This window comes from Motacilla alba, chromosome 12, assembly GCF_015832195.1.
Source record: "Motacilla alba alba isolate MOTALB_02 chromosome 12, Motacilla_alba_V1.0_pri, whole genome shotgun sequence".
NCBI classification, from domain to species: Eukaryota; Metazoa; Chordata; class Aves; order Passeriformes; family Motacillidae; genus Motacilla; species Motacilla alba.
In genome coordinates, this window is record NC_052027.1 from 16,962,795 (window position 1) to 16,978,515 (window position 15,721).

The 15,721-nt window shown below is 65.3% G+C and overlaps 1 protein-coding gene across 2 annotated transcripts; it reads left to right on the top strand.

The window, feature by feature from the left end:
- The first annotated feature begins 1,732 nt into the window (after positions 1–1,732).
- Positions 1,733–9,901, top strand: MST1R (macrophage stimulating 1 receptor). Of its 2 annotated transcripts, XM_038148913.1 has the most exons (21): positions 1,733–1,860; positions 2,287–3,591; positions 4,768–4,956; positions 5,037–5,162; positions 5,239–5,409; positions 5,598–5,767; positions 5,848–6,025; positions 6,120–6,265; positions 6,373–6,534; positions 6,677–6,770; positions 6,873–7,100; positions 7,180–7,326; positions 7,403–7,562; positions 7,644–7,736; positions 7,813–8,046; positions 8,130–8,210; positions 8,283–8,464; positions 8,537–8,646; positions 8,742–8,907; positions 8,988–9,124; positions 9,202–9,472. In XM_038148913.1, the coding sequence occupies exons 2-21, from the start codon at positions 2,374–2,376 to the stop codon at positions 9,470–9,472; spliced, it is 4,263 nt and encodes a 1,420-aa protein (XP_038004841.1). In that variant the 5' UTR covers positions 1,733–1,860; positions 2,287–2,373. The 2 variants fall into 2 exon arrangements, with proteins under 2 accessions (XP_038004841.1, XP_038004843.1); XM_038148915.1 differs by lacking the exon at positions 1,733–1,860 and having other exon boundaries at positions 2,374–3,591; positions 9,202–9,901.
- Positions 9,902–15,721: the final 5,820 nt, after the last annotated feature.

Genomic DNA, 15,721 nt, shown 5'->3' on the forward strand with positions numbered 1-15,721 from the left:
AGAGCAGCTCCAGAGAGCCAAGGTGCCGAGGTGTTTGTCAGGGTGCTTGTGGGCTCATGCTTCTGGCTGTGGGTTGTGGATCCTAAAGGGGCAGCTCAAGCACATCTCCTTGGAGAACCCCCAGCACAGGGCCATGGAGCTCCCAGCCCATGGAGAGTTTTCCCCTTGGCACGGGAGCGTCTGTCCCCCAAACCCAGCCCCTCCAGCCAGCTGCGCTGAGCTTCCTGCACTTCCCTGACCGCCCAGGCACTGGTGTGGGGCTGAGCACCTGTGAACGGCCCAGCTCCGTGTTTTGGGGCTGTCTGAATAGTGCCGGAATAGGTGTCGGAGGAGACGCAGAGCCATCGGGGTGACACCCCGGCACAGAGGGAGCTGGGGAGGATCCGGCAGGGCTAGCACAGGGATCTGCTCCTGTATTTATGCTCCTGCCAGAGTGTAATCGCTTGTCTTTGCTCATAAACATTATCTGGACCCTAAATTAAGTCTTGTCGAATTCCTGTACATTCCCTGGAGCGGGGGATGACCAAGCTGGGCGGGAAGTTTGTTCCAAGTTTTGGTACGGTGCAGTCCAGCCCCGGGGATCTGCTGGGAGCCAGGAAAGCTGCCTGGGAGTGGTGCGGGGCTGTCGGGTTGTGCTGGCAGGAGGCGGCGCTGACTGGAGACTGGGAGCGGCAAAATCCCCGGGCTGAGCTGGCCGCGGCCAGCTCATGTCGAAACCGAGAGGCGCAGCCAGAGGAAGGAGGGAAGGAGCTGTTGGGTAAGGCCCGCAGCCAGCGGAACTGCCGGGCCTTGCACAACACGGGGCGGGAGCCTGGGAGGCCGGGGCTGGCCAGGCGGCAGGCACAGGGCATTTTCGGCAGCCCCTCCTGGGACCAAAGTCCCCAGCACCCCGCTCACCTGGAGGAAAGGTCCATGTGCAAAGCTGGGGTTCACGGGCCCAGCGTCTGAGGGCAGCAGGGCGCTCGGAGGGCAAACCCGTGCATGGATCGGGATGTAAAGAATCTTCCCACATCCCTACGAACAGCAGTCACTCCCGGAGGTGCTGGCACCTGCCACTGCAGGCGGCCAGGGAGGAAAGGGACATGAGATACAGAATGGGCACAACAGAAATAACCCTCACAGCTGCCCTGACAAAGCTGTGGCTCTCCCAGCCCGGCTCTTTTCTCCCAGCTGGGAACTCCGGTGCTGAGCCTGCCGCACCCCTCAAGGCTGCTCTGTTGGCCTGGAAGCGAGCAGTGAACGCGGTGCTACCGCGGCAGCTGTGGGGAAGCGGCAATTTCCATTCCGTGTGTCGGGCTGTCAGCTGTCCCTACGGCGGCGGGGCTGCGGCCGAGGGGCCACGCGGTACCGACACCCAGGACCCCACTCGTACCCAGGGATGCTGCTGGCAGCCGCCTCCCAGCCGCGGAGAACCCCCGACGGCCACCCGGACCCGCAGCGGGCCCCGAGGCAGTGTGCCAGCCCTGCGCCCGCGTTCCGATCAGCGGCCCCGACTCACACCGTGCGCCTCTTGGGCACCGTGCCGGCCGTGCCTGTCTCCCCGGGAGTGCCCAGCGACTCCGCCCGGGTACCCCGATCTCCTTGTTCCCCCGAACAGCCCCGCGCCCCCGGGCTGCGTGTGCCGGTGCCGGCCCTCGGGGAGCCCCGGGCGGCGCGGGGGCAGGACCCGCCCACCCCGGCCCGCCCCGTCCCGTCCCGCCTCGCCTGCTCCGTCCCGGCCCCGCTCCGCTCCGCCCTGTCCCGGCACGGCACGGCACGGCAGCGCCCAGGTGAGCGCCCTGCGGCCCGGCAGCGCTCGGATCGGACCGGACCGGACGGATGGGGCGGGGGCAGCCGGAGCCAGTGGAGATCCCGGACCTGGTGAGCTGCGGCGGGGCCGGGGATGGAGACCGGGGGTAATTCGGGGTCCCAGTCCCCGAAGACTGGCGGGGGCCTTGTCCTAGTCCCGCAGGGATCTCCAGTCCCCGCTGCTGTCCGGGGGGGCTGGGAGGGTCTCTATCCCAGTCCCCGGAATGGGTCATTGCAGGGCAGAGATGCCCCAGGGTGACAGGCAGTGTCTGTAGGTGGCAGAAGGCAGGATTTGTCCCTCTGCCACAGGCAGCTTGGCATCACCTCCTACTCATGATATTTCGGAAGAGGTTTGGTGTGACTGATCCTCCCTCGGCATTACCCATCGTCATCTGGCCCTTGGGAACCCTGGCAGCCCCAACTGACACCCGGCTGTGGCTGTGCCTGGGTCCTCACCTAAAATAAGCGGGTAAAACCCTTCCTTTTTCATTTTGGCAGGTGCAATGGTGGCCCATCCTCCACACGTTCTGAGCCTGCTGGCTGCTGAGCACCGTTGATAACCCTACACCAGGGGCACCGCACAGCATGGGCCTGTTGTGCTGTGTGTGCCTCTGGCTGCAGCTCGCCCTGGCCCTGCTGGGTGCCGGTGCCTGGCAGTGTCCCCGCATCCCTTACAGCTCCACCAGGAACTTCTCCATCCCCTACACGCTGCCCAGCCTTGATGCTGGCAGACCCATCCAGAATGTTGCTGTCTTCACCGACTCCGACGGCCCAGTCGCTGCCTTTGTGGCCGTCCGCAACCGCATCCTTTTGGTCAGCCCCGAGCTGCGCCTGCTCTCCGTCCTTATCACCGGCCCAGTGGGCAGTGCCGAGTGTGAGATCTGTCACCTGTGCCCAGCCACCACAGATGGCCCTGAGGACACAGACAATGTCCTGTTGCTGCTTGACCCGCTGGAGCCATGGCTGTACAGCTGTGGCACAGCACAGCATGGGCTGTGCTATCAGCACCAGCTGGAGGTGCGGGACGGCAAGGTGGCCATCACAGCCACACACTGCCTGTACTCGGCCATGGGCAACAGCCCTGCCTTCTGCCCTGACTGTGTGGTCAGCCCGCTGGGGACCAGTGCCACTGTGGTGGCCACCTCCTATGCCTCTGTCTTCTACCTCGGCTCCACCATCAACAGCAGCGTGGCAGCACGGTACAGCCCACAGTCGGTGTCCATCCGACGCCTGAAGGGCACCTTGGATGGCTTTTCAAATGACTTCCAGTGGCTGACGGTGCTGCCACAATACCGCGACAACTACACCATCCACTATGTGCACTCCTTTGCCGACGGGGACCACGTCTACTTCCTGATGGTGCAGCGAGAACGGCCGGGATCAACAGCGTACCACACGCGCCTGGCGCGGCTCAGCACCCACGAGCGCGACCTCCGCCGCTACCGCGAGCTCGTCCTCGACTGCCGCTTTGAGTCCAAGCGCCGGCGCCGGCGCAGCGGCGAGAAGGATGCCGAGAGGGACATCGCCTACAATGTGCTGCAGGCAGCCCACGCCACCCGCCCTGGTGCACAGCTGGCCCGCGACCTCGGCATCAACGACACCGACACGGTGCTCTTCGGTGCCTTTGCCGAGAGCCGGCCGGAAAGCCGAGTGCCACAGGAGAACTCGGCCGTCTGCGCCTTCCCCCTCCGCCTCCTCAATCAGGCCATGGAGGAGGGCATGAAGAAGTGCTGTGGCACCGGGCACCAGCCACTGCTGCGGGGGCTCAGTTTCTTCCAGCCGGTGGAGTACTGCCCACACAATGTGAGTGCTCCACCCTGCGCCGCATCCGGCCCAGGGACCCCGGGGGTTGGCTGGGATGTGGGAAAGTGGGTTCAGGAGCTGGGAAACACCGGTATAGTGGGATGGATGGTGGGGTGGGGTAGGGCAGGGCAGGGGGAGAGTGGCATCAGCCAGGTGTGAGTCAGCCCAGCAGCCATCCACCACCTACTGCAGGGGCTGCTGCGTTCCGGCAGCCCCGGCTGCATTGAGGAGGCCGGGTGAGGGTGGGGATCCTGTGAGCCCCCCACCTCACTGGTACATGTGCCAGCACATGGGCACACTGCCACGTGTCATGGCAGTGAATTGGGCCAATTCCTCTCCTGGAATGGCCTCCCCGGCAGCCTCGACTCCGGCCCCCGTGGTGACTGTCCCTGGACCCCAGCCACCCTCTCCAGCTTGTTTATGCGAGGGGGGCGGGAAAGCCACAGGGCCTCGGTGCTTCGCAGGCTGCATGTGCGAGGTGCGGGCTGCTCCTGCCTTGTCCCCCGGGCCCAGCCACCGCCTTCTCCGGGCAAATAAACCGCAGGCGGAAGTGCAATTAGTCACCGGGGTTCCTCGTCTGCCACAGCCGCGGGGCAGGAACACCGTGTCCCAGGTACAAGCCCCGGCACGGGCAGGATGCAGATGGATCGGCACCCTGGCAGGGCCCCCTCGTCCCAGCACATAACATGAATTTTGGTGTCCTCAGCCAGGCTCAGGGCAAGGTGCAGCCAAATCCCCTCCTCTTCCTGCACGGAGCAGACAGCTCACTGCTGCTGTCTCACACTGTAGCAGGAGAAACTCTGAGGGGACCCAAGCCCCTCTGCTTTGGGGGTGTCCAGTGGGGACCCCGTGCCTCCCTCTTCCACCCCAGCCCCTTGCTGAGCTCCAGGGGTCAGGGAAGACTGGGGTTGGAGTGAGCATCCTGTGGTGCCAGCACAAGTAACTATATCCAGATGGGGTGGGAGGGGAGGGCAGGATCTGACGCCACATGGGGGACTGAGGGACGGCTTGCCGATGTGGTTTTTTCTCCAAAATTTTCCCAGCCTGGAGGGGAACTTAAGCAATCTGGTGCTGCCACCAAATATCTCACAGATCAAGCTGGTGCCTACCTGTGAGGATGTGGGAGTCGGGGTGCCAGGGCCAGCTTCAAGTCACCCACCCCATGTTTGGCCACAGGTGAACCTCTCAGCACCGGTGGTCAACACCAGGTGCTGGGATCAGCCCACCCTCATCCCTGCTGCCTCCCACAAAGTGGACCTGTTCAACGGGCAGCTGACAGGTGTCCTCCTCACCTCCCTCTTCGTCACCGCCATGGGGGACGTCACTGTGGCCCACCTGGGCACGGCAGAAGGACGCGTCTTCCAGGTGGGATGGGGGGTCGGGTGGGATGGCAGGTCCTGGCAGGCTGTGGGGTGTGCTCAGCCCCCTGCTCTGCCCTGCTGCAGATGGTGCTCCAGCGCTCCAGCTCCTACCTTCTGACCTTGTCCAACTTCTCCCTGGGAGAGCCGGGGCCAGTGCGAGGTGCCATGGGTCTGCAAAGCCACTCGCTGTTCCTCACTGCTGGCACCAAGGTGAGGGGGGGTCTGAGGGGCATAAGGTGGGCATGGAGCTCCATGTGTCCCCCTCACCTCCACTCTCCATCCCCAGGTGTGGCTCCTGAACGTCACTGGCCCTGGCTGTCGCCACTTCTCCACGTGCCAGCGCTGCCTGCGGGCCGAGCGCTTCATGGGCTGTGGCTGGTGTGGGGATGGGTGCAGGCGCCGCCACGAGTGCACCGGCCACTGGGTCCAGGACAGCTGCCCACCCGTCCTCACCGACGTAGGTCTGCGCTGCCGTCCCCCTGCTCCTCACAGCTCCCAAGCACTCGGATGGAGAGGGACATGGCAAATGGGGTGGCACGTGGTGGGACCCCTCCCTGGGATGGGTGTTGTGTTCCTCAGACAAGGGTGCTTCTGGACCCGCAACAGTCACTGGACTTTGGGGTGACACTGGTGCCTCTCCCACAGTTCCATCCCCGGAGTGCCCCGCTGCAGGGTCGGACCCGGGTGACGCTCTGTGGAATGACCTTCCGCTCCCACTTGGACCCCGACCCCAGCCGCAGGCCCCGCGGTGCCTACCGGGTGGCAGTGGGACGGCGAGGCTGCACCGTGCTGCCGGGGGAGAGCGAGAGCTACAGGTGTGCTGGGACAGAACAGCAGCAGAGAGGGCTCTGGGGCTGTCCCCGGCCTGGGGCTGATCCCCATCGCTGTCCCGCAGACCCCTGCCCACCTCGCGCCGCAAGGAGTTCGTGGATGTGCTGGTGTGCGAGCTGGAGCCGGGGGGGCCGGCAGCCCTGGGGGGCCCGGCAGACGTGGTGCTCACCGTGGAGGAGCCCGCCAGACCCTCTGGCTTCCGGGTCTACGGCTCCGCCATCCTCGGCGGCTTCGTCTTCGTGGTATGGTTCCCCACTGGCAGCGCCCCTGGCAGGGTCGGGGGGGGGGGGGGGGTTTGGCTCACTCACCTGTCCCACTGACCCCATCTCTGCTCAGGAGCCCCACGTCAGTGCCCTGCACCCCCCGTTTGGCCCCCGGGGGGGTGGCACCCACCTCTCACTCCGTGGCAAACACCTCTCGGCGGGGAGCAGCTGGCGGGTGATGGTCAATGGCTCCGAGTGTGTCCTGACCGGGCAGCCCAGGTACACCCCTGCCCTCGCACCCGGCACGGCACGGTCCCCAGCGCGGGACGGGCACGGGGAGCCCCTGCAGTCCCGCTGTCCCCCAGCCACGGCTGTCGTGTCTCCAGGCAGGGCAATGGCACGGTCCAATGCACGGCTCCCGCCGCTGGTGGCCTGGGCGCAGCCCGGGTAGCCCTGTGGATCGACGGGGAGGCGTTCCCGGCCCCCGTGCCCTTCCAGTACCGCCCCGACCCCACCGTGTCCGCCATCGTCCCCAGCTGCAGCTATGAGTGAGTGCGTGGGCTCCCTGGCCCTGGGTGAGGGACAGCCCTGTCCTCCCCCTGCCCTGGCTGGGCTGGACGAGGTGCTGGGAATTGCAGGCACCCTGGGGAGCGTGTGCACCCCGGGGAACCTGATCCCTGCCCGCTGCAGGGGCTCGCTGCTCACCATTATCGGCACCCACCTGGACTCCGTGTATCGCGCCAAGATCCGCTTTGAAGCCGGTGGTGTGACTACCCAAGCCACGGTAAGCACCGGGCTCTGGGGCCATCGCCCCCCGGCCCTGCCCACCCCACCGCAGTCCCCTGGGCACATTCCGAGCCGGCGCTCAGCATCTCCCTGCCCGCAGGAGTGTAAGAACCCGCTGGCACCAGATCGGCTGCTGTGCCACAGTCCGGCCTTCCCCTTCGAGAGCAAGGTGGAGGTGGTGCTGGGGAACCTGAGCGTGCTGCTGGACGGCGCCGACGGCCGCTGGCTCTTCCGCCTCCGCTACTACTCCCGGCCCAAGATCTACCCCTTGGAGCAGGAGGGCAGGCGGCTCCGCCTCAAGCCTGGCGACGATGAGATCGAGGTGCACGTACGTCGGGCAGTGGGGTGAGCCAGAGTAGGGGTTCCACTGCCAGGACCCCCGAGCTCACGGTGCTCTGTCTGGGCAGCAACTGGGGCTAGATGCCGTGGCCACCTGCATGAACATCACCATGACGGTGGGGGGCCTGGACTGCCACCCCAACGTCCTGAAGAACGAGGTGACATGCCGCCTGCCCCGCGAGCTGCGCCTGCCCCCGGCTGGGGCCCCCGTGGAGGTAGGAACCCCCCAGGTGGGCAACCACCCGCCCCAGTCCCCCCCTCCCCATCCCTGCTGAGCCCCTGATCCTCCAGATCTGTGTGAACGGAGCCTGTGAAGCGCTGGGCTGGGTTCTGTCCCCCCCCACATCGCTGGACCTGGCCGCCAGCCTGGCTCTGGGCACCGGCATCACCTTCCTGGTCTGCTGCATCCTGGCTGCCGTGCTGTTCCGCTGGCGCTGGAAGAAGAGGCGGGGTGAGTGCCGTGCTCGCCGGGCATTCTGATGCCCCCGGACCCTGTCACGCCACCCCCTACCCACCCCATTGCTGCCTGCAGGTACAGAGAACCTGGAGCTGCTGGCACAGCCCGGCCGCAGCGACCCCCCTGTCACCACCCAGCGCCCCGGCGTCGACTACAGAGAGGTGCTGGGTAAGTGGGTGTCGCTGGTGGGTGGCGGGGTGCTGGGTGCTGGCAGCCCTCACCCCGCCTCTGCCTGTCCCGGCAGTGCTGAACACCGCGGGCACTCCCGGCCCCGTGGGGCCCCGCGCATGGGTCACCAGCGCCGGTGCCAACGGCAGCGCTGGTGCTGGTGCAGCGGGCGGGGGATCCCCCATGCCCCTGCTCAGGGCCACATCCTGCTGCCTGGAGGATCTGCGGCCGGAGCTGCTGGAGGAAGTGAAGGACATCCTCATCCCCGAGGATCGGCTTGTCACCCACCGCCACCAGGTCATCGGCAAAGGTGACTCTTTGGCACCCCGATTTGGCTGTGGCGTCACCTGCCCAATGTGTGCGGTGCCAGCTTTGTGCCACTCGTCCCTGCAGGGCACTTTGGCAGCGTCTACCACGGCACCTACAGGGACCCGCTGCTGGGGGACCTCCACTGCGCTGTCAAGTCCCTGCACCGTGAGTAGCTCCCCCTCCCATGCGTGCCGGCATGGCACAGCGGCGGAACGGCCACAGCTCAGCTCTCCGCAGGCATCACGGACCTGGAGGAGGTGGAGGAGTTCCTGCGCGAGGGCATCCTCATGAAGAGCTTCCACCACCCCCAGGTGCTCTCGCTGCTGGGGGTGTGCCTGCCCCGCCACGGGCTGCCCCTGGTCGTCCTCCCCTACATGCGCCATGGGGACCTGCGCCAGTTCATCCGCACCCAGGAGCGGGTAGGGGGTACCCCAGGGCGGTGGGTGGTGATGGGTGCCAAGGTCTCCATGCTCACTGCTCCCATCTCACAGAGCCCCACAATGAAGGAGCTCATCGGCTTCGGGCTGCAGGTGGCCCTGGGCATGGAGTACCTGGCCCAGAAGAAGTTCGTGCATCGGGACCTGGCAGCCAGGAACTGCATGTAAGTGTGGCTGTGCCCTCCAGACCTCCACCCCGGGGTAACCGCCTGGGTCTGGGGGTGCCCAGGAGTCCCCACCTCCACCTGGTGTCCCACAGGCTGGACGAAACGCTGACAGTAAAGGTGGCTGACTTTGGGCTGGCACGGGACGTGTTCGGTAAGGGCTACTACAGCATCCAGCAGCACCGCCACGCCAAGCTGCCTGTCAAGTGGATGGCGCTGGAGAGCCTCCAGACCCAAAAATTCACCACCAAGTCTGATGTGGTAGGCGTGATCCCCCCCTCCCTGTCCCATTCCCCATCTCCATCCCACCTGCGCACCCGTGGCAGCTCTCTTCTTGGCAGTGGTCCTTCGGGGTGCTCATGTGGGAGCTGCTGACACGCGGGGCGTCGCCGTACGCCGGGGTGGACCCCTATGACATGGCCCACTACCTGCTGCAGGGGAGACGCCTGCCACAGCCCTCTCACTGCCCCGACACCCTGTGAGTGCAGCTGGGGCCGGGCAGGGTGGCAGGGGGTGTCCTGGGGGCTGCCAGCACTGACTGGCGTGTCGGTGCAGGTACAGGGTGATGCTGAGCTGCTGGGCGCCGGCGCCCGAGGAGAGGCCATCCTTCACCGGGCTGGTGGATGAGCTGGAGCGTGTCCTGGCCACGCTGGATGGTGAGCACTATGTCAACCTGACTGTCACCTACACCAACCTGGACTGGGGTCCTCCCTTTCCCCCTGCTCCCCCGGGGCAGCTGCCTGATAGCAAGGATGAGGATAAACATAATGAGGAGGAAGAAGAGGAGAAGGAAGAAGAGGAGAATGATGACACATCTGTGTGCTGATGGGATTCCCTGCACCTTGGGATCTCCCAGACCCCCATACACCATAGGCACACTCCCCTGAGGAGGGATGCAGTGTGCAGACAGATGCTATGGGGCACCCTCCCTATGGGATGGACGCTGGGAGGCGGGTGCTTGCCATGGAGCGCTCTCCCACGGCTCACACCCAGACCCTGCTGGCTGCTCCCCAGGATTGGTCCCACGCCACAGGATGCTGGGGGCTCGGTCCTGCGCTGGCTGGGTGGTGCGAGGCTCAGCCCCACAGTGATGAGTCTGTGCTCTGGGGTCTGGGGCTCAGTCCCGTAGTGGATGGGTGCTGTGGGGCCCCATACCCAGTGGGTGCTGTTGGGAGGCCTGGCCTTCCTAGGGCTCTCGTGGAGTTTCCAGCCTCTTGGCTGCTCAAATCACTCATTAAAACCTAATTATATTTTTTTCCTGGCTGGGGCTGTGTCTTTGAGGGGGCTGTGCCCCACGTTGACAGCACCCTTGTGCCCCTGCATGGGTGAGGTGTCTCCCCACCCACTCCTGGGGCACCCACCTCATGGGAGATACTGAGGAGGGGACACCCACTGCTGCTGTGCCAGTGAAAGGAGCGCACCTGCACAACGGTGCTGCAGTGGCCACCCTAGAACCATCCCCCACTGCCTGCCACGCCAGGGCCCCACTCTGCACCTCGTGTCCCACCATGGCCCTCTGACCTTGGGATGTTTAGGGGGCTTTTGCTAAAAGTCCTTCTCCCAGCCACATCCAGCCCATGGCCAGGGTGGCTGTGGGGCATGAGGCATGTAAGGAGTGCCATGGTCCTGGGCATGGGGTGGCGATACCCCTGCAGTCCTGGCATTTGGGCCAGGTTGCCCCCAGGATTCGTGGCATGATGGATGTGCCATGGAATTGCAGTGCCCATGGGATCATGGTGCTCCTGGGATGACAGGTGGCCAGGCATCAGATCAGGATGCTCTTGGGGTTGTGGGGGCTCAGCCGTGGGGTCGTGGAGCCCAGGACATGGGATTAGTGTCCCTTCCACTAAAGTACCCCTGGAACCATAGGATCTGTGATGACAGTGAGGACATGATGGCATCCAGCCCATCCACTGCTCCTCTCCCTGCCTGCCTGCACAGGGTCCAGTGGGGCACACGACCCCGGGCTTGGGGCTGCTCTCTGGTGACCAAGAATCATTACCAGCTTCCCTCAATGACACCTTTATTGCTTCACCACTGCCTGCGCAGGGGACAGTGGAGCTCGCGGCAGGGAATATTCAGGGCAAGCTCAGGATGGGCAAGGGATGCTGAAACACACAGGTCTGTGGCTGTGGGCAGCGCTGCTCCTGCTCCATGTCCAGCCACACGGGCCCTGCCGCCAACACTGGCTTTAAATAAAACCTCCTCGGCTGCTCATTAAGCAGTGCTGGAGCCCGGGGCCGCGTCAGCTCCCATCAGCCAAGCTGTCCATCTCCACGGCGCCTCGCACCTGCACGACTCCACCGCCACGTGCCCCAGGGTGTTTTTAGGGCAGCTGGGTCCCAGCATCCCACGGTCAGGGCGGCTGCCAGCACCGTGCCTCAGTTTCCCCACAGTGCGACTGCTCTGCTCCCCTGGCCTGGGTTTTGGGTGACCGTGACCTCCAGTGCAGGTGCTGACCTCGCACACGGAAGGCCAAGCGGCACCATTTCACTGCTGAGTTGCTGTGGCAACAGGAAGAGCCTGGCACTGCGTGATTATTAGGGCTGGACCAGAAATGGGAGGTGCTGGGCACTGGTACTGGGGATGCTGCATGCCTGGGGGGCAGCCAGGGTGGCTGACTGGGGCACCAGCAGCTCATGGGATGCAGGGATGCAGGGATGGACGCAGGGACGGATGGATGGGTGGATGGATGGATGGGTGGATAGATGGATGGATGGATGGATGGATGGATGGATGGATGGATGGACAGATGGACGGATGGATGGGCTGGCACCCTGGTGATTGCCCTCCTCAGCACAAAGCAGAGTGGGTGCCCAGGGCTGTGTTTGGGGGGCAGATGCGTGCCAGGCCTGCTGTCCGGTGACACGGGGACAGCTGTGGGAGCAGCCAGTGGGAGCAGGGTACCCGGAGGGAGCAGGGCTGTCCGTGCTGGCAGTGGGGTGGCACAGTGAACTGCTTGTTAGCTGACAAGTCTGGTGTGGTTACGGTGATGTGCGTGTGGGCGGCCCCTGCTTTAGGCTGCCCCCCTCCCCCCACGAATGTGCTTGCAGAGATGACAGATTTCATGCTAATCCACATTTATCCTGCCCTAATTACGCTGCGGGAGGTGAGGAGCGAGCGCCCAGACTTCCATGCCAAGGGCTGGCATGTGCCCACCCGTGTCCGACGCTGCCTGATGCTGCTGGCTGGGACTGGCACTGGCACTGTGCCCACTGCCACGGCGCCAGGGACAGGCGGGTGACCCCTCGGGGTGGCACCTTGCGTGGCACCTGGCACCCCTGCCGCAGCCGGGGGGTGCCTTAGAGGTGCAACCTGGGCACCCACAGGTGGGCACTGGGTGGTGGCACCCCGAGGTGCTGTGTGGCTGGGGATGGTTGGTGCAGCACCGGGCTGAGCCGTGGGCAGGTGAGGCCGGGCCGGGCCGTGCCACGCTGTGCCAAGTCGTGCCAAGCCACCTGGCGCCGTGCCCATCCGCCACGGCTGCGGCAGAGCGGCCGGCGTCCCATCCCGGCAACGCGCCGTGCACACGCAGCACTTTAAATGTTTTATTTGGGGAAAGTGCTGTCGTTAGCAGGGATTAATTATTAAAATCGGAGCCATCTATAAAACATGAGTGGCCGCACGCGGGGCTGCGGGTGCGCAGGCAGAGCCGGGCACGGTCCCGCCACCGGCGCCGCCCGGGGATGCGCTGCGAGGGACGCCGCAATGGCACTCGGCCGCGGGAGCGGGCTGCTGGCGGCAAAGGGCGAGCCGGCAGCGAGTGCCACGGGCTGGGGGCCGGACCGGGGACGGGCAAAACTGTGCTAAAGCAGTGTTTGGGTGAGGCGGTGGTCTCCGATGCCAGCCGTCCCGGTGAGAGGTGGCAGGAGGCAGCAGCAGGCAGCGCCGAGCTGTTTTTAGCGGCTGCCGGTGCTGGGGAGCGGGCGTGAGGAGCAGCCGCGGCACCGGCTTGCCATTTTTAGAAAGCGGCAAGTTTCGCTAATGATGCCTGTGAGCGGCGGGGGGGCTGCCCCGGCACCCCCAGCCCCTGCTGCCCGCACCCCGGCCCCGCGGCCGGCCCTGTCCCTCTGCCCTCCCCGCCTGGCTCTGGAACCTGGAACTGGGGGCACCCGCACAGCCCGGGGCACCCCTGCACCCACCTGAGGCTCTGATGGCCCTCGGGGAGCTCTGCTGGCCCCGGAGAGGTTTGGCAGTACTTGGGGAGCTTCGGGGGCCCCTGGGAAGCTTTGGTAGCCCCTGAGGACCTCTCCTTGTCTCTGAGGAGCTTTGGTGGCCCTTGGGGAGCTTTGGTGGTCCCTGGGAATCTCTGCGGTTCTCCGGGGATATCTGCTGACCCCCGGAGGAGCTTTGCTGGCACCTGGGGAGCTCTGCTGTCCTCCAGGAAGCTTTACTTTATCCCAAAGCCTTCCAGGCTATAAGGCACATATTTTTCTTCTTTCTCTGTCCCTGAGACAGCAGCAGCCCTCAGCTGGTGAGGCTCACCCCATCCCAGCACCCACCCAGGACCAGTGCCAGCCATGTCCCAGTCCTGGTCCTGGTCCTGGTCCCCTCCCTTGGGGACAGTTCTCTCCCTGAGCTCTAGCCCGGAGCAGCCTCCCTGCACCCGGGTCCCTATGGCTGCAGGTACTGCCAGAGACCCAGGGGACCCCCAAAGCTCTTTCAGTGGGAAGGAGAGTGATGCCATGTCCTCACTGTCATGCAGGAGTACACTGTGGAAAACAAGCTCCCTTTCCCCATCAGGGCTCCAGGGACAAGAGCCAGCCCTGGGCGTGACAGGGACCAAGCCAGTGGAGAGGTACCGGGCTTTTTGTACTGTCATGGACACGGGGACAGCCCATGTCAGGAGCAGGCTGGCCAGGGACAAGCAGCCATGGTCAGGGGTGTCCAGCCAGGTGTGGGGCAGCCCTGTCCTCATATACAGTGTGGTCACAGACTGGGAGACCAGTCACATGGGCTGGCAGAGCTGTGGCACTGTGGGGGACACCGCGCCTGGCGGCCGAGCTGAGCGGCTCTCTGGCTGTGTCCCTTGATGCCTTCCCGGGCACATAGGTGCCGTGGGACACCTATGGGGAGGGCAGCCCCGGCACCGTGCACCCGCACTGCCACTCATCCCAGTAAAAGGCCAGGGGTGGCGATCAGCAGCTGCACCGCCTCTTTTTCTCTCCCCCTTGCTCCCCACCGGCCCCCCGAAAGGAGGGATGGGGTTTATTTGGCCCCGTTGCCGGGCCGACGTGCGCAATTATCGCTGATTGCCTGGCGGTTGCCATGGCGATGGCAAGCACGCAGGGATGCGGTGCCGCGTGGTGCTTGAGTCACGGACACGCTGAACACCCCCCACTGCACCCCACCGCACCCCACCGCACCCCACCGCACCCCACCGCAGGCATGCCGAACATGCATCCCACTGCACCCCAGAACAAACATGCTGAGCACCCCCTGCTGCACCCCCCTGCACCGTCTGGGCTGGCCCTCCATCCCCTGCACCCTCCTGGGGCAGGGGGATACAGCCAGATGTCCCCCAGCTGAAGCAGGGGGGTATGTCCAGGTGTCCCCCAGCCCATGTCCCTCATCTGAGGCAGAGGTGTACAGCCAGGGGCCCCCCAGCCCTGGCAGCCCCACCTTGGGCTTCCCAGGCTCACTCTCTCCAGAGGTGCCGTAGGAAAAATCACCCCAAACCAGCCATGCCATCCCACACTCAGCTCTGGGGTGTGGCGGGAAGGGGGTGGGTGCATGGGGCAGTGGGACGTGGCACTGTAAGGACAAATGTCATTGGGGTCAGCAAAGCTCATCAGCCCAAAATGGGGCACAGGGTGGACCAAGATCTGAACAGAGTCAGGACCAGGAGGGGAGCAGAGCACAGTGACGGGACGCTGTGGCAGGAGACTGGTGCCAGGAGGTAACGGGCACGAGCCGGGGTCATCCGTCGTGCTGCAAGCCAGCACCGGGCAGCCCCGAGGCACGCGGGTGCCTGCCGGGTAAGGATGACTTACGCTCGGGTCCCCGCGAGGTGCAGAGATTAACAACCGTGGCGCTGCCGCCAGCCGGAATGATTAAACTCTTGATTAGAAGCTCAAACTACAGCGCCCTGCAAATTCCCCCTGCTCTCACACACCCTTAATCACGCAGCACGGGTGGCGACAGGCCTGGGGCTGGCAGGGCTCGGTGCCACGCAGGGGACGGGTGCAGGGAGCAGCCCTTGGAGTGCTGGCTGGTCTCCAGGGAGCAGAGGGGAGAGGCTGCTTTGGGACCCTGGTGTCCCCCACCCACGGGTGGGAGAGGGCTGTGGGTCCCGTGAGTGGATGGCCACATGCCGCGGTGGCTGAGGACCTCGGGAGGTTTGGGGAGCTGGGGTTTGGTGGGCGCAGGGGCGGGAGGGGAGGGAAGTGGGGGAACGGTTCGGAAGCATCACCGTATGGGCAGCAAATGCCACCGTGTGGCACGCAGCCCTTGGGAAGGCTCTGCACACGTGGCTGCACTGCCCGAGGAGCAGGGGGCGAGGGGGCTGTGGAAGGGACTGGCACCCCACTGTGCCCTGGGGACTGTGCTGCCCACCCCGGGCTGGTCCCACCCCTGGGCTGTGGGCAGAGGTAAGAGAATCAGGGTGGCCGACTTCTTGTCCCTTTCTTGTTCCTTGTCCCAGGCTGTGGGACAAGGACAAACCCTGTCATAGGGAAGTGAGTAGAGCCTTCCGCCTTGCCGCTGGAGAAGTTGCCTGGCTCCCACTGGGTGATGGCACGGAGACAGGAACACGTATCTACCCATGTCCTCATGGTGCCTTTTAGTGCCCTCAGGGGGTAGATACCTGTGATGCTGAGCCCACGCTCAGCTTTGCTAAAATCCTGCTCCCATCCCATCCCATCCCATCCCATCCCAACCCATCCCATCCCATGCCGGCCAGGGGCCATGGCACCGCCCAGGGGATCCCGGCTCGCCCCAGAGGGTACACTGTGGGGTCCCATGGGGCCCCGGGCTGTGGCGGTGTCCCAGCTCGGTGACAATCCCCCGGCTCGCCCCCCGCGGTCCGGTGGGTCCCAGGGCCACGCGTGACCCGTCCCCACGGGCGGGGCGCGAA